This window comes from Oncorhynchus keta, unplaced genomic scaffold, assembly GCF_023373465.1.
Source record: "Oncorhynchus keta strain PuntledgeMale-10-30-2019 unplaced genomic scaffold, Oket_V2 Un_contig_23976_pilon_pilon, whole genome shotgun sequence".
In the NCBI taxonomy this organism is placed as follows: Eukaryota; Metazoa; Chordata; class Actinopteri; order Salmoniformes; family Salmonidae; genus Oncorhynchus; species Oncorhynchus keta.
The window spans coordinates 9,135-37,120 of record NW_026283660.1 but is presented as its reverse complement, the minus strand read 5'-3'; the positions used below and the strand labels follow the sequence as shown (position 1 = coordinate 37,120).

At 48.7% G+C, this 27,986-nt stretch overlaps 1 protein-coding gene across 1 annotated transcript; it reads right to left on the bottom strand.

Annotated features, from left to right (window-relative positions):
* LOC127921912 (guanine nucleotide-binding protein subunit alpha-12-like) lies at nucleotides 1-27,667 on the bottom strand. The gene is given in 7 exon segments (XM_052505526.1): nucleotides 1-136; nucleotides 139-178; nucleotides 3,349-3,380; nucleotides 3,383-3,554; nucleotides 3,852-4,052; nucleotides 5,495-5,545; nucleotides 27,449-27,667. Coding segments are annotated over 7 exon segments (825 nt in total). The 5' UTR covers nucleotides 27,662-27,667; the 3' UTR covers nucleotides 1-20.
* Between the last annotated feature and the right edge of the window lie 319 nt (nucleotides 27,668-27,986).

Below are 27,986 nucleotides of genomic sequence, written 5' to 3'. Positions count from 1 at the left end.
GTGTGTGTATAATGTGTGTATCACTGCAGCATGATGTCTTTGAGGTTCTCCTGCAGTATGGTGTCTTTAACAGCGTGGAACACAAAGCGGATGTTCTCCGTGTCGATTGTGGTAAAGTGATGAAACAAGGTTTCCCACGGTTACGCCGGTCAGGACTGAATGATTGCACCAGGAACGCCTGCAGAGAGAGAGACAGACAGAGAAGAGGTTTGAGAGTTTGTGTGTACCTGGTCAGGTGTGTTTGTGTACCTGGTCAGGTGTGTTTGTGTGTACCTGGTCAGGTGTGTTTGTGTGTGTACCTGGTCTGGTGTGATTGTGTGTACCTGGTCAGGTGTGATTGTGTGTACCTGGTCTGGTGTGATTGTGTGTACCTGGTCTGGTGTGATTGTGTGTACCTGGTCTGGTGTGATTGTGTGTACCTGGTCAGGTGTGATTGTGTGTACCTGGTCAGGTGTGATTGTGTGTACCTGGTCAGGTGTGATTGTGTGTACCTGGTCAGGTGTGATTGTGTGTACCTGGTCAGGTGTGATTGTGTGTACCTGGTCAGGTGTGATTGTGTACCTGGTCAGGTGTGATTGTGTGTACCTGGTCAGGTGTGATTGTGTGTACCTGGTCAGGTGTGATTGTGTGTACCTGGTCTGGTGTGATTGTGTGTACCTGGTCTGGTGTGATTGTGTGTGTACCTGGTCAGGTGTGATTGTGTGTACCTGGTCAGGTGTGATTGTGTGTGTACCTGGTCTGGTGTGATTGTGTGTACCTGGTCTGGTGTGATTGTGTGTACCTGGTTTGGTGTGATTGTGTGTGTACCTGGTCAGGTGTGATTGTGTGTACCTGGTCTGGTGTGATTGTGTATGTACCTGGTCAGGTGTGATTGTGTGTACCTGGTCTGGTGTGTTTGTGTACCTGGTCAGGTGTGATTGTGTGTACCTGGTCTGGTGTGTTTGTGTACCTGGTCAGGTGTGATTGTGTGTACCTGGTCAGGTGTGATTGTGTGTACCTGGTCTGGTGTGATTGTGTGTGTACCTGGTCTGGTGTGATTGTGTGTACCTGGTCTGGTGTGATTGTGTGTACCTGGTCTGGTGTGATTGTGTGTGTACCTGGTCAGGTGTGATTGTGTGTACCTGGTCTGGTGTGTTTGTGTACCTGGTCAGGTGTGATTGTGTGTACCTGGTCTGGTGTGATTGTGTGTACCTGGTCAGGTGTGATTGTGTGTACCTGGTCAGGTGTGATTGTGTGTACCTGGTCTGGTGTGGTGTGATTGTGTGTGTACCTGGTCAGGTGTGATTGTGTGTACCTGGTCAGGTGTGTTTGTGTACCTGGTCAGGTGTGTTTGTGTGTGTACCTGGTCAGGTGTGTTTGTGTGTGTACCTGGTCAGGTGTGTTTGTGTGTACCTGGTCAGGTGTGTTTGTGTGTACCTGGTCAGGTGTGTTTGTGTGTGTACCTGGTCAGGTGTGTTTGTGTGTGTACCTGGTCAGGTTTGTTTGTGTGTGTACCTGGTCAGGTGTGTTTGTGTGTGTACCTGGTCAGGTGTGTTTGTGTGTGTACCTGGTCAGGTTTGTTTGTGTGTGTACCTGGTCAGGTTTGTTTGTGTGTGTACCTGGTCTGGTGTGATTGTGTGTACCTGGTCTGGTGTGATTGTGTGTACCTGGTCAGGTGTGTTTGTGTGTACCTGGTCTGGTGTGATTGTGTGTACCTGGTCAGGTGTGTTTGTGTGTACCTGGTCTGGTGTGATTGTGTGTGTACCTGGTCAGGTGTGTTTGTGTGTGTACCTGGTCAGGTGTGATTGTGTGTACCTGGTCTGGTGTGATTGTGTGTACCTGGTCAGGTGTGTTTGTGTGTACCTGGTCTGGTGTGATTGTGTGTACCTGGTCAGGTGTGTTTGTGTGTACCTGGTCTGGTGTGATTGTGTACCTGGTCAGGTGTGATTGTGTGTACCTGGTCAGGTGTGATACCTGGTCAGGTGTGATTGTGTGTACCTGGTCAGGTGTGTTTGTGTGTACCTGGTCAGGTGTGTTTGTGTGTGTACCTGGTCAGGTTTGTTTGTGTGTGTACCTGGTTAGGTGTGATTGTGTGTGTACCTGGTTAGGTGTGATTGTGTACCTGGTCAGGTGTGATTGTGTACCTGGTCAGGTATGTGTTACCTATAGGTCCAGTGTGTTAGATCCTACCTGTAGGTCCTGTGTGTTAGATTCTACCTGTAGGTCCAGTGTGTTAGATCCTACCTGTAGGTCCTGTGTGTTAGATTCTACCTGTAGGTCCTGTGTGTTAGATTCTACCTATAGGTCCTGTGTGTTAGATTCTACCTGTAGGTCCTGTGTGTTAGATCCTACCTGTAGGTCCTGTGTGTTAGATTCTACCTGTAGGTCCTGTGTGTTAGATTCTACCTATAGGTCCTGTGTGTTAGATCCTACCTGTAGGTCCTGTGTGTTAGATTCTACCTGTAGTTCCTGTGTGTTAGATCCTACCTGTAGGTCCTGTGTGTTAGATTCTACCTGTAGTTCCTGTGTGTTAGATTCTACCTGTAGGTCCTGTGTGTTAGATTCTACCTATAGGTCCTGTGTGTTAGATTCTACCTGTAGGTCCTGTGTGTTAGATTCTACCTGTAGGTCCTGTGTGTTAGATTCTACCTGTAGGTCCAGTGTGTTAGATCCTACCTGTAGGTCCTGTGTGTTAGATTCTACCTGTAGGTCCTGTGTGTTAGATTCTACCTGTAGGTCCTGTGTGTTAGATCCTACCTGTAGGTCCTGTGTGTTAGATTCTACCTGTAGGTCCAGTGTGTTAGATTCTACCTGTAGGTCCTGTGTGTTAGATTCTACCTATAGGTCCTGTGTGTTAGATTCTACCTATAGGTCCAGTGTGTTAGATCCTACCTGTAGGTCCTGTATTCTACCTGGGTCCAGTGTGTTAGATTCTACCTGTAGGTCCTGTGTGTTAGATTCTACCTGTAGGTCCAGTGTTGTTAGATTCTACCTGTAGGTCCTGTGTGTTAGATTCTACCTGTAGGTCCTGTGTGTTAGATCCTACCTGTAGGTCCTGTGTGTTAGATTCTACCTGTAGGTCCTGTGTGTTAGATTCTACCTGTAGGTCCAGTGTGTTAGATTCTACCTGTAGGTCCAGTGTGTTAGATTCTACCTATAGGTCCTGTGTGTTAGATTCTACCTATAGGTCCAGTGTGTTAGATCCTACCTGTAGGTCCTGTGTGTTAGATTCTACCTGTAGGTCCTGTGTTTAGATTCTACCTGTAGGTCCAGTGTGTTAGATTCTACCTGTAGGTCCTGTGTGTTAGATTCTACCTGTAGGTCCAGTGTATTAGATTCTACCTGTAGGTCCTGTGTGTTAGATTCTACCTGTACATCCTCCAGCCTGCGAGGGTCTCCCTGTATTCTGGGAAGTGTTTAGTGATGTCAGCCTGGCCTAGCTTCTCCACCAGCAGGTCAGTCTTGTTGAGGAAGAGGATGATGGACACGTTGAGGAAGAGCTTGTTGTTCACGATCGTCTCAAAGATGTTCATGCTCTCTACCAGCCGATTGGTCCTCCGGTCCTCCATCAGAACCTATGGGAGAGGAGGTGAGAAATGTCTCCCTTCCGGTTGACTCTAAAACTGAAGATGTGGTTTCACCCCAAAACCTCCCAGCTACATCAACACCTCATATACTCAGGTCTGGTGGGTGGGTGTACCTGTCTCATCTGTCTGTCTGTCTGTCTGTCTGTCTGTCTGTCTGTCTGTCTGTCTGTCTGTCTGTCTGTCTGTGTCTCTCTGTCTCTCGGTCTGTGTCTGTCTGTCTGTCTGTCTGTCTGTCTGTCTGTCTGTCTGTCTGTCTGTCTGTCTGTCTGTCTGTCTGCCTCCTACCTGGTCGTATTCGGATGATGACACCATGAACAGTATAGATGTGATTCCGTCGAAGCACTGAAACCATTTCTGTCTCTGTGACCTCTGACCCCCCACATCAACCATCTTAAACGGAATCTTCTTTATGATAAAGTCGTGTTCTACGATTCCTTTAGTCGCCTTCCGTGCAAACAGAATGTCCTGCCGACTAGGGATATAGTTCTGGAGAGAGGAGGAGAGAGGGATGGACGGATGGAGGAGAGAGGGGAGGAGTAGAGAGGAGGAGTAGAGGGGAGGAGAGAGAGGAGGAGAGAGGAGGAGAGAGGAGGAGAGAGGGATGGAAGGATGGAGGAGAGAGGAGGAGGAGAGAGGGATGGAAGGATGGAGGAGAGAGGGGAGGAGAGGAGGAGAGGAGGAGAGAGGAGGAGAGAGGGAGGAAGGATGGAGGAGAGAGGGATGGAAGGATGGAGGAGAGAGGGGAGGAGTAGAGAGGAGGAGAGAGGAGGAGAGAGGGAGGGAAGGATGGAGGAGAGAGGAGGAGAGAGGGAGGGAGAGGGATGGACGGATGGAGGAGAGAGGGGAGGAGTAGAGAGGAGGAGAGAGGAGGAGAGAGGGAGGGAAGGATGGAGGAGAGAGGGGAGGAGTAGAGAGGAGGAGAGAGGGATGGACGGATGGAGGAGAGAGGGGAGGAGTAGAGAGGAGCAGAGAGGAGGAGAGAGGGAGGGAAGGATGGAGGAGAGAGGGGAGGAGTAGAGAGGAGCAGAGAGGAGGAGAGAGGGAGGGAAGGATGGAGGAAAGAGGAGGAGAGAGGGAGGAGAGAGGGATGGAAGGATGGAGGAGAGAGGGGAGGAGTAGAGAGGAGGAGAGAGGAGGAGAGAGGGAGGGAAGGATGGAGGAGAGAGGAGGAGAGAGGAGGAGAGAGAGGGATGGATGGATGGAGGAGAGGGGAGGAGTTTTGAGAGGAGGATGTAGGAGGAGGAGGGAGGGTAGGATGGAAGGATAATGTAATTACAGAGGAGGAGAGAGGAACAGATTGGAGGAGGAGAGGAGGAGAGGGGATGGACGGATGGAAGAGAGGGAGGAGTAGAAGGAACAGAGAGGAGGAGAGAGGGATGGAGGATGGAGGAGAGAGGGAGGACTCACTCTGCAGAGAGGAGGAGAGAGGGATGTAAGGATGGAGGAGAGATTCCATTGTTTCCATTGGAGGAGACATGAGGACAGAGGGATGTAAGGATGGAGGAGAGATATAAGAGAGAGGAGGAGAGAGGAGGAGAGAGGGAGGGAAGGATGGAGGAGAGAGGGGAGGAGTAGAGAGGAGGAGAGGGGTGTAAGGATGGAGGAGAGAGGGAGGATAGAGAGGAGCAGAGAGGGATGGAAGGATGGAGGAGAGAGGGATGGATGGAGGAGAGGGAGGAGGTAGAGGAGGAGAGAGGGAGGAGAGAGGATGGAAGGATGGAGGAGAGAGGGGAGGAGTAGAGAGGAGGAGAGTGGAGCAGAGAGGAGGAGAACAGTAATATTATCATGCTCTTTGATTGTTTTGTTTGTCATTTATGTACAACAACAGTATTCAACAATAATGTAATTACATAGTCAGTAATACTAACAGATTGGGGGTTGGCCAGAGGTTCTGACATGAAATGTGAAAGGTAACGTTGCCCATTCACCAGCTGGCCAATCCGGTCCAGGTTATCCAGGAAGTATTTCACCGACTCACTCTGTGAACAGGAAGAGACAACAGTCATTTTGATCTTTTATTCCATTGTTTCCATTGGACGAACATGCTGACAGCTTTGAAAGTATTTGCTATATAATTCAACCACACACACAACAAACACTCTTCCCACTGGGCAAAGACGACAATTCAACGTCTATTCCACGTTGGTTCAATGTAATTTCATTGAAAGTGTGTCGTGCGAAACGACGTTGATTCAACCAGTATGTGTCCAGTGCGAAACAACGTTGATTCAACCAGTGTGTGTCCAGTGCGAAACAACGTTGATTCAACCAGTGTGTGTCCAGTGTTGATTCAAAGTGTGTCCAGTGTGAAACGTTGATTCAACCAGTGTGTGTCCAGTGCGAAACAACGTTGATTCAACCAGTGTGTGTCCAGTGGGCGAAACGAGGCGTTGATTCAACCAGTGTGTTTCCAGTGCAAACAACGTTGATTCAACCAGTGTGTGTCCAGTGCGAAACAACGTTGATTCAACCAGTGTGTGAGTAATGCGAGAGCAATGTTTTCAAAAAGTGTGTGACCCTGTGTTCTGCCTCTAAGAGGGTTGATTCAACCAGTGTGTGTCCAGTGATCAGCTTCAACGTTGATTCAACCAGTGTGTGTCCAGTGCGAAACAACGTTGATTCAACCAGTGTGTGTCCAGTGCGAAACAATGTTGATTCAACCAGTGTGTGTCCAGTGGCTCAATGTTGATTCAACCAGTGTGTGTCCAGTGCGAACAACACTGATTCAGACCCAGTGATCAGTGGGCTGACACCGAGGCTTCTAGAATGCTCTACAATGTTCAAACAAACAAAACTGATCATTAAACTCAACCCTGACACAGACAGAGAGGAGGGAGAAGCAATCTCCCAATGCCTCTGAGGGAACAACACCTAAAGAGACCAATGTTTTCTGATAAAAGTGTCTATGAAGCAATGTTCTGCCTCTGAAGGGAACAACACTAAACAGACCCAGGATCAGCTTCTGAACGCGTTCCAGGGCTCTATGAAGCAATCTCCCAATGCCTCTGAAGGGAACAACACCTAAAACAGACCCAGGATCAGCTTCTGAACGCGTTCCAGGGGCTCTATGAAGCAATCTCCCAATGCCTCTGAAGGGAACGACACCTAAAACAGACCCAGGATCAGCTTCTGAACGCGTTCCAGGGGCTCTATGAAGCAATCTCCCAATGCCTCTGAAGGGAACAACACCTAAAACAGACCCAGGATCAGCTTCTGAACGCCTTCCAGGGGCTCATCAAGCAATCTCCCAATGCCTCTGAAGGGAACGACACCTAAAACAGACCCAGGATCAGCTTATGAGAGTTGCAGGGAAAAAAACCTATGAAGCAATCTCCCATGCCTCTGAAGGGAACACACTAAAACAGACCAGGATCCCTTCTGAACGCGTTCCAGGGGCTCTATGAAGCAATCTCCCAATGCCTCTGAAGGTGCCACCTAAAACAGACCCAGGATCAGCTTCTCTCGTTCAGAATGACACTTTTATCCAAAGTCATTGGTCCATTTTATGAATAGTGTCCCCAGGCTTCAAACCCACGACCTTTGGTCTTACATGCACCACACCGACTGAGCCAACAGGATGTTTAACGTTATTTAGTATGATAGTTCAGTCTGGTACTTGCAACCTCAATCACATCCACCACCCCAGGAAACAGCTGTGTGTGTGAAAACAGAGAGAGGGATTAACCAGACAGAGACCTCCCCCACCCCACACACAGAAAACTAGCCCTCGTTCCAAAACTATTCCTCTTTTCCTGAACTATTCCTCGTTCCAAAACTATTCCTCTTTTCAAAACTATTCCTCTTTCCACTATTCTTCTTTCAATCCGTCTGTCATTGAGTTGATGGGCTCTGGTCTGGTCTTATTGTAAAAGTCAGTTTGTCTTCTTCTCCAAATGAGATTCCAACTTGTTTTATAAATTAATGATAATTTGTCACAGAGTCGTGTTTGAAAACGAACCCCATTGGACTCGGCCGTGAACCGCTATGTTGCCGTGCCAAACAGGAAACTTCAACCCCATTCCCAAAGGCTGACCTGTGATGACCACAGGTGGCAAAGTCCGCCAACTAAGGGGGCGGGGCCAGGTCTGGGGGAGAGGGAATATCCCAGCATGACGGATCACCACAGACTACATACGCAGGCAGACAGACACACACACACTACACTCTAGTCTCACTTTGCCATACCACCGTCTGGAGAATTTAGTTTTGGTGTAAAAACTCCAACAGATTTTGATTAGATGTTACATTTCTATTCCCCCGTAGAACGGCTGCTGGGTGTGAATCACGTGATTATACACCCGGTAGTTGGTTCTCTAGTTTTTCAAGCGCAAATTATCGGTGTCCTGACAAGTCTCCGATTGATATTTTATTCATGCTTACGTTGGTAAAGTCAAAGGTCACGTTCTAAACCGCTCTGAGGACAAACCCGCATTTCCTTTTGTGTCCATTCATCCTGTCATCTCCCGCTTTGTTACCACTGCAAATCTCTTGAAAATGGCCCAGTATTTAGTTTCTAAGGACCCATAAAACAGAAGCAGTGGGAGAACATATTCAAGTAATTAAATACATTAAAAAACTTTTTAAATAGTTCTTAACTCACTAGCTAGCTCCAGTAGGCCACTTTATGGCTTCCAGTTAGCTGCTAACTAGCATCCGCTACAAGACCATGGTGCTCCACTGAGCTGCTAGCTGGCTACAGGGGCCACCTCAGGCTAACTCCAGGCTCTGATCAGGCCCTACACTCCAAACAAGGGCACTAGCTTCAGTCCACTTTATGGCTGCTCGCCTCCCTACCACTGAGCTAAGCTACAGTTCCACTTTATAGGCTAAGCCCAGCTGCAAAACTGTTAGCTGCTACTGGCCCCCAATGGTGGAACAAATCTGCCTAGCTAGCTAGCTACAGGAGGCCACGGATAGGCTAATCCACCACCTGCTAACTAGGAGAGCTACCTGAAACCCCACCTCTTCAAGGAATACCTGAGCTGATAGGGTAGCTACAGTAGGCCATTTTGTAGGCTAACTCCACTTCTGCTAACTAGCGAGCTAGCTAACACACACTGTTTAGATGCAAGTGGCTAAATTCCACTGGTTGTCATATTGGCTAGCTATCTTGATGTAATCATTGTGGAAATAAGAATAGTCACTAAATGACTTAAATGGAAATGTGAATGGATCAGCTTCATCTGTCAGTAAAGGGAGACACTTTTATCCCAGTCATTGGTCCATTTTATGAACAGATGTCCCCAGGCTGTTAAACCCACGACCTTTGGTCTTACATGGCACCATACTATTGAGCCAACTAGGATGTTTAACGTTATTTAGTATGATAATCTGTCTGGTACATTGCTGTGACCCTGTCAGATGAAGAGAGAGGTCCACCACCCCATGAGAAATAGCTGTGTTATATGTGTTGGCCCACCTAAACAGAACAGGGCTCCGGGCAGCCGAGACGGAAATGGAGAAAACCCCCCTTCCCCTGCGGACCTGCATCCTTTCACTCCCTCCTTCCAAAACTATTCCTCTTCTCTGCTGCTAAAACTATTCCATTCTAAATTCCAAGCATTGCCTCTTTTCAAAACTCTTTGCCACTTCTCCTCAAAACTATTCCTCCCCCCTCCACTATTCCCCTCTTTCAGATCCGTCTGTCATTTTGAAAGTTGATGGACTCTGATCTTTGCTGTAAAAGTCACCGTTTGTCTTCTTCTCAAACTGCCCTACCCTATTCCAACCTCTTTTATAAATTAATGATAATTTGTCACAGAGTCTTGTTTGAAAACGAACCCCAACAACCTGCCCGTTGAACCGCTATCCCCTTGCCTGCCAGACCATTTCCGGAGACCAACTCCCTTACCTTAAGGCTGCTCATCAACTCATCCCGCCACTGGAAACAAAGTCCCTCCAACGTCTTCAAGAGGGAGCGGAGTTGCACCCCTTCTGAAAAAACCTACAGCGATCCCTCCGAGTCAACAACTACAGACCAGTAGACAGACACTCTTTTCTCTCAAAACTCTAGTCTCACTTTGCCAGCTCTACCACTCTCTGGAGAATTTAGTTTTGGTGTCCAAATCACAGGTTTCAAGACACATTTTGATTAGATGTTACATTTCTGTAGAACGGAGGCGCTGGCACTGTAAATCAACTCTTATCCCTGCTCCATCCTTCTAGACCTATCGGCTGCCTTGTACTGTGAACCATCAGATTTTCCACCCTCTCAAGTTGGGCATCTCCGACAAGTCTGGCTTGATATTTTACCTGACAGTGAATCCTACGTTGGTGGCGTCAAAGGTCTCCTCTAAACCGCTCTCACCACTGGTGTCCCCCAGGGCTCTGTTCTGTCCTTATTCTCCTATACACCAAGTCACTTGGCTCTGTCATAACCTCACATGGTCTCTCTATCTTGCTAAATGAAACTCTTGAAAATTATTTAGTTTCTAAGGACCCAGGTAAAACAGAAGCATGTCTGGCAGAACATATTCAGTGTGGATTAAATACATCAAAAAACCTCAAATAGGAGTCCTTTCCTCCCGGGGAACTGCCCGTAGATCTAGCCATCACGGTTGGCCACTTTGTGCCTCCTCCCAGAGCTGAACCTTGGCGTGATCTGGACAACACCCTGAGTTCTCAACTAACATCAAGGCGGTGTCACTTCCTATAGGTTCTGCTCTAACTCCGCTGAGCTGCTACCTGCCTCACACAGTAAGGCCATTTCTAATCCAGGCACTTGTCATCTCCCGTCTTGCTGCAACTAGCTGTTGGCTGGGCTCCCTGCCTGTGCCATTAAACCCCCTACAACTCATTAGAATGTCGCAGCCCGTCTGGTGTTCAACCTTCCCATTCTCTCAGCTACCCCGCTCCTCCGCTCTCTCCACTGGCTTCCAGTTAAAAATAGTCACTAAAGACCATTTTGCTAGATAATGGCCATGGAAGAAGTGACATTGCAGGCTCTGTCAGGCCCTAACCCAAACAAGGGGTGTTCATCCACCTCTGGCCTGCTCATTATACCACAGATTCTCCAGTCCCTCAGCCCAGTCAAAACTGTTCGCTGATAGGCCCCCAATGGTGGAACAAACTATTCAGTGCCAGGACAGCGGAGTATAATGTAGCCTGTTTCTTTGAGATGAAACCCCACCTCTTCAAGGAATACCTAGGATAGGGTAATGCTAAGGGTAAGAAAGCCTGTTGGCAGATGAAGAAGATTTAGATGCAAGTGGCTGTCCCACTGAGACGAAGGTGTATATCCTTTGGGCTCTGGATAAGAGCGTCTGCTAAATGACTTAAATGTAATGTTTAACAGAATGCTGTATACAGTTAAACATCCCACACAGTGTATTAACCTGGTTACAACGGGAGCTGCTGGCTGTGCAGGGTTCTGTTCCAGCCCAGCAATAACACACCCGATTACCAACTCATCATCACATCTAAAGACATGATCATCAAGAGTGCTATTTTCTGGGCTGGAATAGAAGTCTACTCAGCCAGTAGATCAGTGGAGCAGGGTTGGCCAGTCTACTCAGCCAGTAGATCAGTGAAGGGTTGGCCAGTCTACTCAGACAGTAGATCAGTGGAGAAGGGTTGGCCAGTCTACTCAGACAGTAGACCAGTGCAGAAGGGTTGGCCAGTCTACTCAGACAGTAGATCAGTGGAGAAGGGTTGGCCAGTCTACTCAGACAGTAGATCAGTGGAGCAGGGTTGGCCAGTCTACTCAGACAGTAGATCAGTGGAGAAGGGTTGGCCAGTCTACTCAGACAGTAGATCAGTGGAGCAGGGTTGGCCAGTCTACTCAGACAGTAGATCAGTGGAACAGGGTTGGCCAGTCTACTCAGACAGTAGATCAGTGGAGAAGGGTTGGCCAGTCTACTCAGACAGTAGATCAGTGGAGAAGGGTTGGCCAGTCTACTCAGACAGTAGATCAGTAGAGAAGGGTTGGCCAGTCTACTCAGACAGTAGATCAGTAGAGAGAGTGGAGAAGGGTTGGCCAGTCTACTCAGACTGTAGATCAGTGGAGAAGGGTTGGCCAGTCTACTCAGACAGTAGATCAGTGCAGAAGGGTTGGCCAGTCTACTCAGACTGTAGATCAGTGGAGAAGGGTTGGCCAGTCTACTCAGACAGTAGATCAGTGGAGAAGGGTTGGCCAGTCTACTCAGACAGTAGATCAGTGGAACAGGGTTGGCCAGTCTACTCAGACAGTAGATCAGTGGAGAAGGGTTGGCCAGTCTACTCAGACAGTAGATCAGTGGAGAAGGGTTGGCCAGTCTACTCAGACTGTAGATCAGTGGAGAAGGGTTGGCCAGTCTACTCAGACTGTAAATCAGTGGAGAAGGGTTGGCCAGTCTACTCAGACAGTAGATTAGTGGAGAAGGGTTGGCCAGTCTACTCAGACAGTAGATTAGTGGAGAAGGGTTGGCCAGTCTACTCAGACTGTAGATCAGTGGAGAAGGGTTGGCCAGTCTACTCAGCCAGTAGATCAGTGCAGAAGGGTTGGCCAGTCTACTCAGGGTTGTTTTTGAGTTTTTGTTGTTTTCCTGAAATGCAGCTTTAGTAATAATAACCGACTTGTTGCTAAGTAGATCTAGTGTTGTTTACACTAAGATGTCTCATCTTTACATAACAGTTAGCTTTATTTACACATTTTGAAGTGATGACTCTTGTGAAGTGTTTAAACTTGTTTAAAATTGTTAAACTGATGAACTAGTGTTGATGTTGATTCATCACAATCCTGAAATAAAGAGTGGAGAAGTAATGGGTCTGTGTGTCAATAAAGAGAGGACGTTCTGTCTGTAATGGGTCTGTGTGTCAATAAAGAGAGGACGGGGTTCTGTCTGTAATGGGTCTGTGTGTCAATAAAGAGTTTTTGAGGACGGGGTTCTGTCTGTAAATGGGTCTGTGTGTCAATAAAGAGAGGACGGGGTTCTGTCTGTAATGGGTCTGTGTGTCAATAAAGATGGACGGGGTTCTGTCTGTAATGGGTCTGTGTGTCAATAAAGAGAGGACGGGGTTCTGTCTGTAATGGGTCTGTGTGTCAATAAAGAGTGTTTAAACTGTCTGTAATGGGTCTGTGTGTCAATAAAGAGAGGACGGGGTTCTGTCTGTAATGGGTCTGTGTCAATAAAGAGAGGAAGAGGTTCTGTCTGTAATGGGTCTGTGTGTCAATAAAGAGGGGACGGGGTTCTGTCTGTAATGGGTCTGTGTGTCAATAAAGAGAGGAAGAGGTTCTGTCTGTAATGGGTCTGTGTGTCAATAAAGAGAGGACGGGGTTCTGTCTGTAATGGGTCTGTGTGTCAATAAAGAGAGGAGGGGGTTCTGTCTGTAATGGGTCTGTGTGTCAATAAAGAGAGGACGGGGTTCTGTCTGTAATGGGTCTGTGTGTCAATAAAGAGAGGACGGGGTTCTGTCTGTAATGGGTCTGTGTGTCAATAAAGAGAGGAAGGGGTTCTGTCTGTAATGGGTCTGTGTGTCAATAAAGAGAGGAAGGGGTTCTGTCTGTAATGGGTCTGTGTGTCAATAAAGAGAGGACGGGGTTCTGTCTGTAATGGGTCTGTGTGTCAATAAAGAGAGGACGGGGTTCTGTCTGTAATGGGTCTGTGTGTCAATAAAGAGAGGACGGGGTTCTGTCTGTAATGGGTCTGTGTGTCAATAAAGAGAGGACGGGGTTCTGTCTGTAATGGGTCTGTGTGTCAATAAAGAGAGGAAGGGGTTCTGTCTGTAATGGGTCTGTGTGTCAATAAAGAGAGGACGGGGTTCTGTCTGTAATGGGTCTGTGTGTCAATAAAGAGAGGAAGGGGTTCTGTCTTTAATGGGTCTGTGTGTCAATAAAGAGAGGACGGGGTTCTGTCTGTAATGGGTCTGTGTGTCAATAAAGAGAGGACGGGGTTCTGTCTGTAATGGGTCTGTGTGTCAATAAAGAGAGGACGGGGTTCTGTCTTTAATGGGTCTGTGTGTCAATAAAGAGAGGAAGGGGTTCTGTCTTTAATGGGTCTGTGTGTCAATAAAGAGAGGACGGGGTTCTGTCTGTAATGGGTCTGTGTGTCAATAAAGAGAGGACGGGGTTCTGTCTGTAATGGGTCTGTGTGTCAATAAAGAGAGGAAGGGGTTCTGTCTTTAATGGGTCTGTGTGTCAATAAAGAGAGGAAGGGGTTCTGTCTGTAATGGGTCTGTGTGTCAATAAAGAGAGGAAGGGGTTCTGTCTTTAATGGGTCTGTGTGTCAATAAAGAGAGGAAGGGGTTCTGTCTTTAATGGGTCTGTGTGTCAATAAAGAGAGGACGGGGTTCTGTCTGTAATGGGTCTGTGTGTCAATAAAGAGAGGAAGGGGTTCTGTCTGTAATGGGTCTGTGTGTCAATAAAGAGAGGAAGGGGTTCTGTCTTTAATGGGTCTGTGTGTCAATAAAGAGAGGAAGGGGTTCTGTCTTTAATGGGTCTGTGTGTCAATAAAGAGAGGAAGGGGTTCTGTCTGTAATGGGTCTGTGTGTCAATAAAGAGAGGAAGGGGTTCTGTCTGTAATGGGTCTGTGTGTCAATAAAGAGAGGAAGGGGTTCTGTCTTTAATGGGTCTGTGTGTCAATAAAGAGAGGAAGGGGTTCTGTCTTTAATGGGTCTGTGTGTCAATAAAGAGAGGACGGGGGTTCTGTCTGTAATGGGTCTGTGTGTCAATAAAGAGAGGAAGGGGTTCTGTCTGTAATGGGTCTGTGTGTCAATAAAGAGAGGAAGGGGTTCTGTCTTTAATGGGTCTGTGTGTCAATAAAGAGAGGAAGGGGTTCTGTCTTTAATGGGTCTGTGTGTCAATAAAGAGAGGACGGGGTTCTGTCTGTAATGGGTCTGTGTGTCAATAAAGAGAGGAAGGGGTTCTGTCTGTAATGGGTCTGTGTGTCAATAAAGAGAGGAAGGGGTTCTGTCTTTAATGGGTCTGTGTGTCAATAAAGAGAGGAAGGGGTTCTGTCTTTAATGGGTCTGTGTGTCAATAAAGAGAGGACGGGGTTCTGTCTGTAATGGGTCTGTGTGTCAATAAAGAGAGGACGGGGTTCTGTCTGTAATGGGTCTGTGTGTCAATAAAGAGAGGACGGGGTTCTGTCTGTAATGGGTCTGTGTGTCAATAAAGAGAGGAAGGGGTTCTGTCTTTAATGGGTCTGTGTGTCAATAAAGAGAGGACGGGGTTCTGTCTGTAATGGGTCTGTGTGTCAATAAAGAGAGGACGGGGTTCTGTCTGTAATGGGTCTGTGTGTCAATAAAGAGAGGACGAGGTTCTGTCTGTAATGGGTCTGTGTTGTATTCTCAAATGAACATAACCTTTATGTATAGTGGTAAGATCTCCAATGAGTTGTACTTGATTCTCTCTCTCTCTCTCTCTCTCTCTCTCTCTCTCTCTCTCTCTCTCTCTCTCTCTCTCTCTCTCTCTCTCTCTCTCTCTCTCTCTCTCTCTCTCTCTCTCTCTCTCTCTCTCTCTCTCTCTCTCTCTCTCTCTCTCTCTCTCTCTCTCTCTCTCTCTCTCAGTATATCAGCTATGTGAATTCATTGTGCAGCTTCTCATATGACATCACTAATGCAGCCACAGTCCTACAGTGTGACGGCACTACTGGCCTATAGGGCATCTGTCATCTGGATCAGAGAATAGCTGAACTGACACATTGTTTACATGTTGAGCTCTACGTTCTCTACTTAAAATGACCCCAGTAGACCATGTACACGAGGCAAACCATACACCAGATTTTCTACATGCCTTTTAAACCGACAATATGTCACTTCTTTTGGGGGGGGGTGACCAGACCAAATTCAGATAGATATGTAAGTTATAGATCTGTCATTTCTCATGAAAAGACATGGTTGCTCTATGTGTCACTGACCCATAGACATGGTTGCTCTGTGTCACCGACCCATAGACATGGTTGCTCTATGTATCACCGACCCATAGACATGGTTGCTCTATGTGTCACCGACCCATAGACATGGTTGCTCTATGTGTCACCGACCCATAGACATGGTTGCTCTATGTGTCACCGACCCATAGACATGGTTGCTCTATGTGTCACCGACCCATAGACATGGTTGCTCTATGTGTCACCGACCATAGACATGGTTGCTCTATGTGTCACCGACCCTGTATAAGCTAGCGACTGGGCTAACACAGCTATCCTTTTAGGTCAATAATATGCTGTTTTTATTATCTTTCTGGTTTGGCTTTATAATCCTGAGAGACATTGAACTAGCTAGTAGCTAGCTAGTTAGTTATAGTAGCTAGTAGCTAGCTAGTTAGTTATAGTAGCTCGTAGCTAGCTAGTTAGTTATACCTAGGTAGCTTACGAGGTTAGCTGACTTTTCTCCCCACAAAAATCTCATCGTAGCGACTTGTCCCGCATGCTAGCCTTTACCGCCAAATGTCACGCTAGTAAAAATATAAATATTGATATGGCCAGTGTTGTATATCATTTCTTCATGCTAGCCTTTACAGAAAAATATCACGAGACCTACACCCCTACCACACACACATGCTGCTGACTAGACCTACACCCCTACCACACACACATGCTGCTGACTAGACCTACACCCCTACCACACACACATACTGCTGACTAGACCTACACCCCTACCACACACACATACTGCTGACTAGACCTACACCCCTACCACACACACATGCTGCTGACTAGACCTACACCCCTACTACACACACATGCTGCTGACTAGACCTACACCCATACCAGACACACATGCTGCTGACTAGACCTACAGTGGTGTGACAAATAGCAGTACGCATCACTACTGACACAGAGAGAGACAGAGAGTGAGAGAGAGGGAGGGAGAGAGAGAGAGAGGGGTAGGGAGAGAGAGAGAGAGAGGGGTAGGGAGAGAGAGAGGTAGGGAGAGAGAGAGAGATGGGGAGAGAGAGAGAGGTAGGGAGAGAGAGAGAGAGAGAAAGAGACAAAAGAGAGTATTTTTTTCTCTGAAGTTACCATTTCAAAACTAAAATAACTTTATTAGTCAACGGTGAAAATGCTGACAGAGTGTTTTAAAGACTGAGTAAGCAGATGGACTGAGGTTTCCTCTATTTCAAGAAGACAGGAAGAGAGGGAGGGAGGGGGAGAGAGAGAGGGAGGGAGGGGGAGAGAGAGAGGGAGGGAGGGGGAGAGAGAAGTGATGAGAGATAGAGAGATGGCATGTTTTTTTTGTATATAATTTATGAACCAAGTTAATAAAACATGTAACATTGGGGGGAACTGCGGAAAAACCAATGACTAAAGCCTGTCACAGCAGATGCATTACAGCTGACCAATCAAAACAGGTTTCTGGTGGGCTAAACCAATCAATGGATAGAACTGGTGTGAGTGAGTAAGGCAGCAGGAATGGAACTCCATTCACAGTTTGTGTTGGTCAGATTAGAGGCTTTACTACTAGACGAGGTCTGAATAGACTGTGTGTTTGTGGTCTCTCTCTGCCTCTCTCTCTCTCTCTCTCTCTCTCTCTCTCTCTCTCTCTCTCTCTCTCTCTCTCTCTCTCTCTCTCTCTCTCTCTCTCTCTCTAACAGTATAATTTTAAACCGTCCCCTCGCCCATACCCGGGCGCGAACCAGGGACCTTCTGCACACATCAACAACAGTCATCCACGAAGCATCATTGTTACCCATCGCTCCTGTTGTCTCTGTTGTCTCCCTACTGCAGTGAACAGGCCCCACACCACAGTGTTTATCTCTGTTGTCTCCCTACTACAGTGAACAGGCCCCACACCACAGTGTTTATCTCTGTCTCTCCTCCCTACTGCAGTGAACAGGCCCCACACCACAGTGTTTATCTCTGTTGTCTCCCTACTACAGTGAACAGGCCCCACACCACAGTGTTTATCTCTGTCTCTCCTCCCTACTGCAGTGAACAGGCCCCACACCACAGTGTTTATCTCTGTCTCTCCTCCCTACTGCAGTGAACAGGCCCCACACCACAGTGTTTATCTCTGTCTCCTCCCTACTGCAGTGAACAGGCCCCACACCACAGTGTTTATCTCTGTTGTCTCCCTACTGCAGTGAACAGGCCCCACACCACAGTGTTTATCTCTGTTGTCTCCCTACTGCAGTGAACAGGCCCCACACCACAGTGTTTATCTCTGTTGTCTCCCTACTGCAGTGAACAGGCCCCACACCACAGTGTTTATCTCTGTTGTCTCCCTACTACAGTGAACAGGCCCCACACCACAGTGTTTATCTCTGTTGTCTCCCTACTACAGTGAACAGGCCCCACACCACAGTGTTTATCTCTGTTGTCTCCCTACTGCAGTGAACAGGCCCCACACCACAGTGTTTATCTCTGTTGTCTCCCTACTACAGTGAACAGGCCCCACACCACAGTGTTTATCTCTGTTGTCTCCCTACTACAGTGAACAGGCCCCACACCACAGTGTTTATCTCTGTTGTCTCCCTACTACAGTGAACAGGCCCCACACCACAGTGTTTATCTCTGTTGTCTCCCTACTACAGTGAACAGGCCCCACACCACAGTGTTTATCTCTGTTGTCTCCCTACTGCAGTGAACAGGCCCCACACCACAGTGTTTATCTCTGTTGTCTCCCTACTACAGTGAACAGGCCCCACACCACAGTGTTTATCTCTGTCTCCTCCCTACTGCAGCGAACAGGCCCCACACCACAGTGTTTATCTCTGTTGTCTCCCTACTACAGTGAACAGGCCCCACACCACAGTGTTTTATCTCTGTCTCTCTCTCCTCCCTACTGCAGTGTTTGTCTCTCTCTCCTCCTACTGCAGTCAGGCCCCACACCACAGTGTTGTCTCTCTCTCCTCCCTACGGGCCCCACACCACAGTGTTGTCTCTCTCTCAGGCCCCACCCTACTGCAGTGAACAGGCCCCACACCACAGTGTTGTCTCTCTCCTCCCTACTACAGTGAACAGGCCCCACACCACAGTGTTTATCTCTGTTGTCTCCCTACAGCAGTGAACAGGCCCCACACCACAGTGTTTATCTCTGTTGTCTCCCTACTACAGTGAACAGGCCCCACACCACAGTGTTTATCTCTGTTGTCTCCCTACTACAGTGAACAGGCCCCACACCACAGTGTTTATCTCTGTTGTCTCCCTACTGCAGTGAACAGGCCCCACACCACAGTGTTTTATCTCTGTTGTCTCCCTACTGCAGTGAACAGGCCCCACACCACAGTGTTTATCTCTGTTGTCTCCCTACTGCAGTGAACAGGCCCCACACCACAGTGTTTATCTCTGTTGTCTCCCTACTGCAGTTAACAGGCCCCACACCACAGTGTTTATCTCTGTTGTCTCCCTACTGCAGTGAACAGGCCCCACACCACAGTGTTTCTCTCTGTTGTCTCCCTACTACAGTGAACAGGCTGATGTATCTTTAAGATTCTTTAACATTCCTTATCCCTTTTAAAGGGAATGTTCCCCTCGTTGGCATTAACAATAAACACTGCATATGTCAGCTACATCGTTAATTACCTTTAAATGGCACATAGCCGACGGCATAACAGGATTCAATCTCTTATCAATTGTGACGTTCTCCAACTTGTGTGTGTGTGTGTGTGTGTGTGTGTGTGTGTGTGTGTGTGTGTGTGTGTGTGTGTGTGTGTGTGTGTGTGTGTGTGTGTGTGTGTGTGTGTGTGTGTGTGTGTGTGTGTGTGTGTGTGTGTGTGTGTGTGTGTGTGTGTGTGTGTGTGTGTGTGTGTGTGTTTTAAAAAATATATTTTTGTATTTATCTGTTTGCAGCAACGACCTGGGGAATAGTTACAGGGGAGAGGAGGTGGATGAATGAGACAATTTGTAAACTGGTGATTATTAGGTGACCGTGATGGTTTGAGGGCCAGATTGGGAATTTAACCAGGACCCCGGGGTTAACACCCCTACTCTTACGATAAGTGCCAAGGGATCTTTAATGACCTCAGAGAGTCAGGACACCCGTTTAACGTCCCATCCGAAAGACGGCACCCTACACAGGGCAGAGTCCCCAATCACTGCCATGGGGCATTGGGAACATGTTTTAGACCAGAGGAAAGTGTGCTCCAACACCACTTCCAGCAGCATCTGGTCTCCCATCCAGGAACTGACCAGGACCAACCCTGCTTAGCTTCAGAAGCAAGCCAGTAGTGGTATGCTGCTGGGTGGTATGCTGCTGGGTGGTATGCTGCTGGGTGGTATGCTGCTGGGTGGTATGCTGCGGGTGGTATGCTGCTGGGTGGTATGCTGCTGGGTGGTATGCTGCGGGTGGTATGCTGCTGGGTGGTATGCTGCTGGGTGGTATGCTGCGGGTGGTATGCTGCTGGGTGGTATGCTGCTGGGTGGTATGCTGTGGGTGGTATGCTGCTGGGTGGTATGCTGCTGGGTGGTATGCTGCGGGTGGTATGCTGCTGGGTGGTATGCTGCGGGGTGGTATGCTGCTGGGTGGTATGCTGCTGGGTGGTATGCTGCGGGTGGTATGCTGCTGGGTGGTATGCTGCGGGTGGTATGCTGCTGGGTGGTATGCTGCTGGGTGGTATGCTGCGGGTGGTATGCTGCTGGGTGGTATGCTGCGGGTGGTATGCTGCTGGGTGGTATGCTGCGGGTGGTATGCTGCTGGGTGGTATGCTGCGGGGTGGCTGTTTTCTCTCTACTCCTCCCTTCTCTCCATTTCTCCCAGTCATCCTGTTTCTCTCAATCCCTCTCCCCTCCCCCAACCTTATTTCTCTCTCTCTCTCGCGCTCTCTTTTTCTCTGGCTGGGATCCAGAGTTTCCTGGGAAAGCTGGGCTGTGGTAACCAGAAAAACCTCTCAGAGAGAAAGATAGAGGGGTAGCGAGACAGACAGAGAAAAGGAGAGAGGGTGAGAGAGAACGAGAGGGAGAAAAATAAAGACTCATAAAGATAGAGGGGTAGAGAGACAGACAGAGAAAAGGAGAGAGGGTGAGAGAGAACGAGAGGGAGAAAAATAAAGACTCATAAAGATAGAGGGGTAGAGAGACAGACAGAGAAAAGGAGAGAGGGTGAGAGAGAGAACGAGAGTGAGAAAAATAAAGACTCATAAAGATAGAGGGGTAGAGAGACAGACAGAGAAAAGGAGAGAGGGTGAGAGAGAGAACGAGAGGGAGAAAAATAAAGACTCATAAAGATAGAGGGGTGGAGAGACAGACAGAGAAAAGGAGAGAGGGTGAGAGAGAGAACGAGAAAAATAAAGACTCATAAAGATAAGAGGGGTAGAGACAGACAGAGAAAAGGAGAGAGGGTGAGAGAGAGAACGAGAGGGAGAAAAATAAAGACTCATAAATAAAGATAGTAAGAGAGAAAGAGATGGAAGAAGAGAGAAAAATACTCACAGAGAAGAGAGAGCCTGAAAGGCAGCTGCAGTCTGAGGATTCACTCTGTCTTGTTCTGTTCATCTGTTTAACAGGAACCAAGTTGTCTTCTGTGTATCACGTTAGCATGCTAGCATTCTCCAACTAATGACAAGATTAGCCTCGTTTGCAACACAGCAGGACAGCAGGACAGGCAGGACAGAACACAGCAGGACAGAACACAGCAGGACAGAACACAGCAGGACAGCACACAGCAGGACAGACACAGCAGGACAGAACACAGCAGGACAGAACACAGCAGGACAGAACACAGCAGGACAGTACAAGCAGGACAGAACACAGCAGGACAGAACACAGCAGGACAGAACACAGCAGGACAGAAACACAGCAGGACAGAACACAGCAGGACAGAACACAGCAGGACAGAGGACAGAACACAGCAGGACAGAACACAGCAGGACAGAACACAGCAGGACAGAAAAAATACTCACAGAGAAAGAGAGAAGCACAGCAGGACAGCACACAGCAGGACAGCAGGACAGAACACAGCAGGACAGAACACAGCAGGACAGAACACAGCAGGACAGAACACAGAGGACAAGGACAGAACACAGCAGGACAGAACACAGCAGGACAGAACACAGCAGGACAGTACACAGCAGGACAGAACACAGCAGGACAGAACACAGCAGGACAGCAGGACAGAACACAGCAGGACAGCAGGACAGAACACAGCAGGACAGAACACAGCAGGACAGCAGGACAGTACACAGCAGGACAGCACACAGCTGGACAGTACACAGCAGGACAGAACACAGCAGGACAGAACACAGCAGGACAGTACACAGCAGGACAGAACACAGCAGGACAGAACACAGCAGGACAGAACACAGCAGGACAGAACACAGCAGGACAGCAGGACAGCAGGACAGAACACAGCAGGACAGAACACAGCAGGACAGCACACAGCAGCAGGACAGCACACAGCTGGACAGTACACAGCAGGACAGTACACAGCAGGACAGAACACAGCAGGACAGAACACAGCAGGACAGAACACAGCAGGACAGAACACAGCAGGACAGAAGGACAGAACACAGCAGGACAGTACACAGCAGGACAGAACACAGCAGGACAGAACACAGCAGGACAGAACACAGAGGACAGAACACAGCAGGACAGAACACAGCAGGACAGCAGGACAGAACACAGCAGGACAGAACACAGCAGGACAGCAGGACAGAACACAGCAGGACAGAACACAGCAGGACAGAACACAGCAGGACAGCACACAGCAGGACAGCAGGACACACAGCAGGACAGAACACAGCAGGACAGAACACAGCAGGACAGAACACAGCAGGACAGAACACAGCAAGTACACAGCAGGACAGAACACAGCAGGACAGAACACAGCAGGACAGAACACAGCAGGACAGAACACAGCAGGACAGCAGGACAGTACACAGCAGGACAGCACACAGCTGGACAGAACACAGCAGGACAGTACACAGCACAGAACACAGCAGGACAGAACACAGCAGGACAGAACACAGCAGGACAGAACACAGCAGGACAGAACACAGCAGGACAGCAGGACAGAACACAGCAGGACAGAACACAGCAGGACAGAACACAGCAGGACAGAACAGCAGGACAGAACACAGCAGGACAGAACACAGCAGGACAGAACACAGCAGGACAGCAGGGACAGAACAGCAGGACAGTACACAGCAGGACAGCAGGACAACACACAGCAGGACAGCACACAGCAGGACAGTACACAGCAGGACAGGGACAACACACAGCAGGACAGCACACAGCAGGACAGCACACAGCAGGACAGAACACAGCAGGACAGTACACAGCAGGACAGAACACAGCAGGACAGCACACAGCAGGACAGAACACAGCAGGACAGCACACAGCAGGACAGAACACAGCAGGACAGAACACAGCAGGACAGCACACAGCAGGACAGCAGGACAGAACACAGCAGGACAGCACACAGGACAGCAGGACAGCACACAGCAGGACAGAACACAGCAGGACAGAACACAGCAGGACAGAACACAGCAGGACAGCACACAGCAGGACAGAACACAGCAGGACAGAACACAGCAGGACAGTACACAGCAGGACAGCAGGACAGAACACAGCAGGACAGCAGGACAGAACACAGCAGGACAGCACACAGCAGGACAGAACACAGCAGGACAGAACACAGCAGGACAGAACACAGCAGGACAGAACACAGCAGGACAGAACACAGCAGGACAGCACAGCAGGACAGCAGGACAGAACACAGCAGGACAGAACACAGCAGGACAGAACACAGCAGGACAGTACAGCACAGCAGGACAGAACACAGCAGGACAGAACACAGCAGGACAGCACACAGCAGGACAGCACACAGCAGGACAGCACACAGCAGGACAGCACACAGCAGGACAGCAGGACAGAACACAGCAGGACAGAACACAGCAGGACAGAACACAGCAGGACAGGACACAGCAGGACAGAACACAGCAGGACAGAACACAGCAGGACAGCAGGACAGAACACAGCAGGACAGCAGGACAGAACACAGCAGGACAGAACACAGCAGGACAGAACACAGCAGGACAGCAGGACAGAACACAGCAGGACAGAACACAGCAGGACAGTACACAGCAGGACAGAACACAGCAGGACAGAATACAGCAGGACAGCAGGACAGAACACAGCAGGACAGCACACAGCAGGACAGAACACAGGACAGAACACAGCAGGACAGAACACAGCAGGACAGAACACAGCAGGACAGAACACAGCAGGACAGAACACAGCAGGACAGCAGGACAGTACACAGCAGGACAGAACACAGCAGGACAGAACACAGCAGGACAGCAGGACAGTACACAGCAGGACAGTACACAGCAGGACAGAACACAGCAGGACAGAGGACAGAACACAGCAGGACAGAACACAGCAGGACAGAACACAGCAGGACAGTACACAGCAGGACAGAACACAGCAGGACAGTACACAGCAGGACAGTACACAGCAGGACAGCACACAGCAGGACAGTACACAGCAGGACAGAACACAGCAGGACAGAACACAGCAGGACAGCACACAGCAGGACAGAACACAGCAGGACAGCAGGACAGCAGGACAGCACACAGCAGGACAGTACACAGGGACAGCACACAGTAGGACAGCACACAGCAGGACAGAACACAGCAGGACAGCACACAGAAGGACAGAACACAGCAGGACAGAACACAGCAGGACAGCACACAGCAGGACAGCAGGACAGAACACCGCAGGACAGCAGGACAGAACACAGCAGGACAGCACACAGCAGGACAGAACACAGCAGGACAGAACACAGCAGGACAGAACACAGCAGGACAGAACACAGCAGGACAGAACACAGCAGGACAGAACACAGCAGGACAGTACACAGCAGGACAGGACAGAACAGCAGGACAGCAGGACAGAACACAGCAGGACAGAACACAGCAGGACAGAACACAGCAGGACAGAACACAGCAGGACAGAACACAGCAGGACAGCACACAGCAGGACAGAACACAGCAGGACAGAACACAGCAGGACAGCAGGACAGAACACAGCAGGACAGAACACAGCAGGACAGAACACAGCAGGACAGTACACAGCAGGACAGCAGGACAGAACACAGCAGGACAGAACACAGCAGGACAGAACACAGCAGGACAGCACACAGCAGGACAGCACACAGCAGGACAGCACACAGCAGGACAGCAGGACAGAACACAGCAGGACAGAACACAGCAGGACAGAACACAGCAGGACAGTACACAGCAGGACAGAACACAGCAGGACAGAACACAGCAGGACAGCAGGACAGAACACAGCAGGACAGCAGGACAGAACACAGCAGGACAGAACACAGCAGGACAGAACACAGCAGGACAGCAGGACAGAACACAGCAGGACAGAACACAGCAGGACAGTACACAGCAGGACAGAACACAGCAGGACAGAACACAGCAGGACAGCAGGACAGAACACAGCAGGACAGTACACAGCAGGACAGAACACAGCAGGACAGAACACAGCAGGACAGAACACAGCAGGACAGAACACAGCAGGACAGAACACAGCAGGACAGAACACAGCAGGACAGCAGGACAGTACACAGCAGGACAGAACACAGCAGGACAGAACACAGCAGGACAGCAGGACAGTACACAGCAGGACAGTACACAGCAGGACAGAACACAGCAGGACAGCAGGACAGAACACAGCAGGACAGAACACAGCAGGACAGAACACAGCAGGACAGAACACAGCAGGACAGTACACAGCAGGACAGTACACAGCAGGACAGTACACAGTAGGACAGCACACAGCAGGACAGTACACAGCAGGACAGCAAACAGCAGGACAGAAAACAGCAGGACAGCACACAGCAGGACAGAACACAGCAAGACAGCAGGACAGCAGGACAGAACACAGCAGGACAGCACACAGCAGGACAGCACACAGCAGGACAGAACACAGCAGGACAGAACACAGCAGGACAGCAGGACAGAACACAGCAGGACAGCAGGACAGAACACAGCAGGACAGAACACAGCAGGACAGAACACAGCAGGACAGCAGGACAGAACACAGCAGGACAGAACACAGCAGGACAGCAGGACAGAACACAGCAGGACAGAACACAGCAGGACAGCACACAGCAGAACAGAACACAGCAGGACAGAACACAGCAGGACAGAACACAGCAGGACATTACACAGCAGGACAGTACACAGCAGGACAGCAGGACAGAACACAGCAGGACAGAACACAGCAGGACAGCAGGACAGAACACAGCAGGACAGAACACAGCAGGACAGCAGGACAGAACACAGCAGGACAGAACACAGCAGGACAGAACACAGCAGGACAGCACACAGCAGGACAGAACACAGCAGGACAGAACACAGCAGGACAGAACACAGCAGGACAGCAGGACAGCACACAGCAGGACAGTACACAGCAGGACAGAACACAGCAGGACAGAACACAGCAGGACAGAACACAGCAGGACAGCACACAGCAGGACAGCACACAGCAGGACAGAACACAGCAGGACAGAACACAGCAGGACAGAACACAGCAGGACAGTACACAGCAGGACAGCACAGCAGGACAGCAGGACAGTACACAGCAGGACAGCACACAGCAGGACAGAACACAGCAGGACAGCAGGACAGAACACAGCAGGACAGCAGGACAGCACACAGCAGGACAGCAGGACAGCACACAGTAGGACAGAACACAGCAGGAGGTATCCTGACAACGTAAGGTATCCACAGGACTAATAATGACAGAACTAACTATATCAATAGCCTGACAACACAAGGTATCAGGAACTAATAATGACAGAACCAACTATATCAATAGCCTGATAACGGATCCAGGGGACTAGTAATGACAGAACCAACTACATCAATAGCCTGACAACATAAGGTATCTCGGGGACTAATAATGACAGGCTATATCAATAGCCTGACACGTAAGGTATCAGGAACTACTAATGATAGAACCAACTATAACAATAGCCTGACAACATAAGGTATCAGGGAACTAATAATGACAGAACCAACTATATCAATAGCCTGATAACAAGGTATCCAGGGAACTAATAATGACAGAACCAACTATATCAATAGCCTGACAATGTAAGGTATCCAGGGAACTAATAATGACAGAACCAACTATATCAATAGCCTGACAACGTAAGGTATCCAGGCAACTAGAACAGAACCAACTATATCAATAGCCTGACAACATAAGGTATCCAGGAAACTAGTAATGACAGAACCAACTATATCAATAGCCTGACAACATAAGGTATATCAGACTAGTAATGACAGAACCAACTATATCAATAGCCTGACACCATAAGGTATATCAGACCAGTAATGACAGAACCAACTATATCAATAGCCTGACAACGTAAGGTATCCAGGGAACTAGTTTTTGACAGAACCAACTATATCAATAGCCTGACAACATAAGGTATATCAGACTAGTAATGACAGAACCAACTTTTTCAATAGCCTGGCAACATAAGGTATATCAGACTAGTAATGACAGAACCAACTATATCAATAGCTTGACAAAACAAAGATTCTAGAACCTAAAAGGATTCTTCGGCTGTCTCCAAGGGAGAACCCTTTTTGGTTCCAGGTAGAACCCTCTGTGGAACATGGAACCCAAAAGGGGTTCTACTTGGAACCTAAAAGGGTTCTTCAAAGGGTTCTCCTATGGGGACAGTCAAAGAATCCTTTTAGGTTCTAGAATCTTTGTTTTGTCATAGCGTGTCCTCAGTTTGTAAACAACGAACTGTTTTGAACGTTGAATGCAGCTCTAACTTATCTGGAGTTGAAGACCAGGGAGAGACTGTGACATCACAATAACAACACACACAGTCACTCTCTGACACAAACAAATGAGAGTGTGTGATTTTTCAGTCTCAGACACGGCTGTCGTGTGTGTGTGTGGAGCTGTGTGTGTGTGTGTGTAGCTGTGTGTGTGTGTATCTCTTTGTGTGTGTGTGTGTGCATGCGTGCGTGTGTGTGTCAGACTCACCAGTTGAAACTCACTGCGTCGTCCGTAGGCGTCCTGTATTCCAGAATCCCTCCACAGAGCGTCCAGCGCCAGCCCATAAAGCTGGAATTCCATTGGTTCTACCGCCACTCCACCACGCCCCTCAAATGACATCACAAACATGCCGTGCTTCTCGTTTTCAGAGTTCTGCCACGGAATTCCCAGTTTGTCCCGTGCATCTACCAATACACGCATCCCCTGTAGAACAATATATACATTAATATATACATCTACCAATACACGCATCCCCTGTAGAACAATATATACATTAATATATACATCTACCAATACACGCATCCCCTGTAGAACAATATATACATCTACCAATACACCCATCCCCTGTAGAACAATATATACATCCTCCAATACACACATCCCCTGTAGAACAATATATACATCCTCCAATACACGCATCCCCTGTAGAACAATATATACATCCTCCAATACACGCATCCCCTGTAGAACAATATATACATCCTCCAATACACGCATCCCCTGTAGAACAATATATACATCCTCC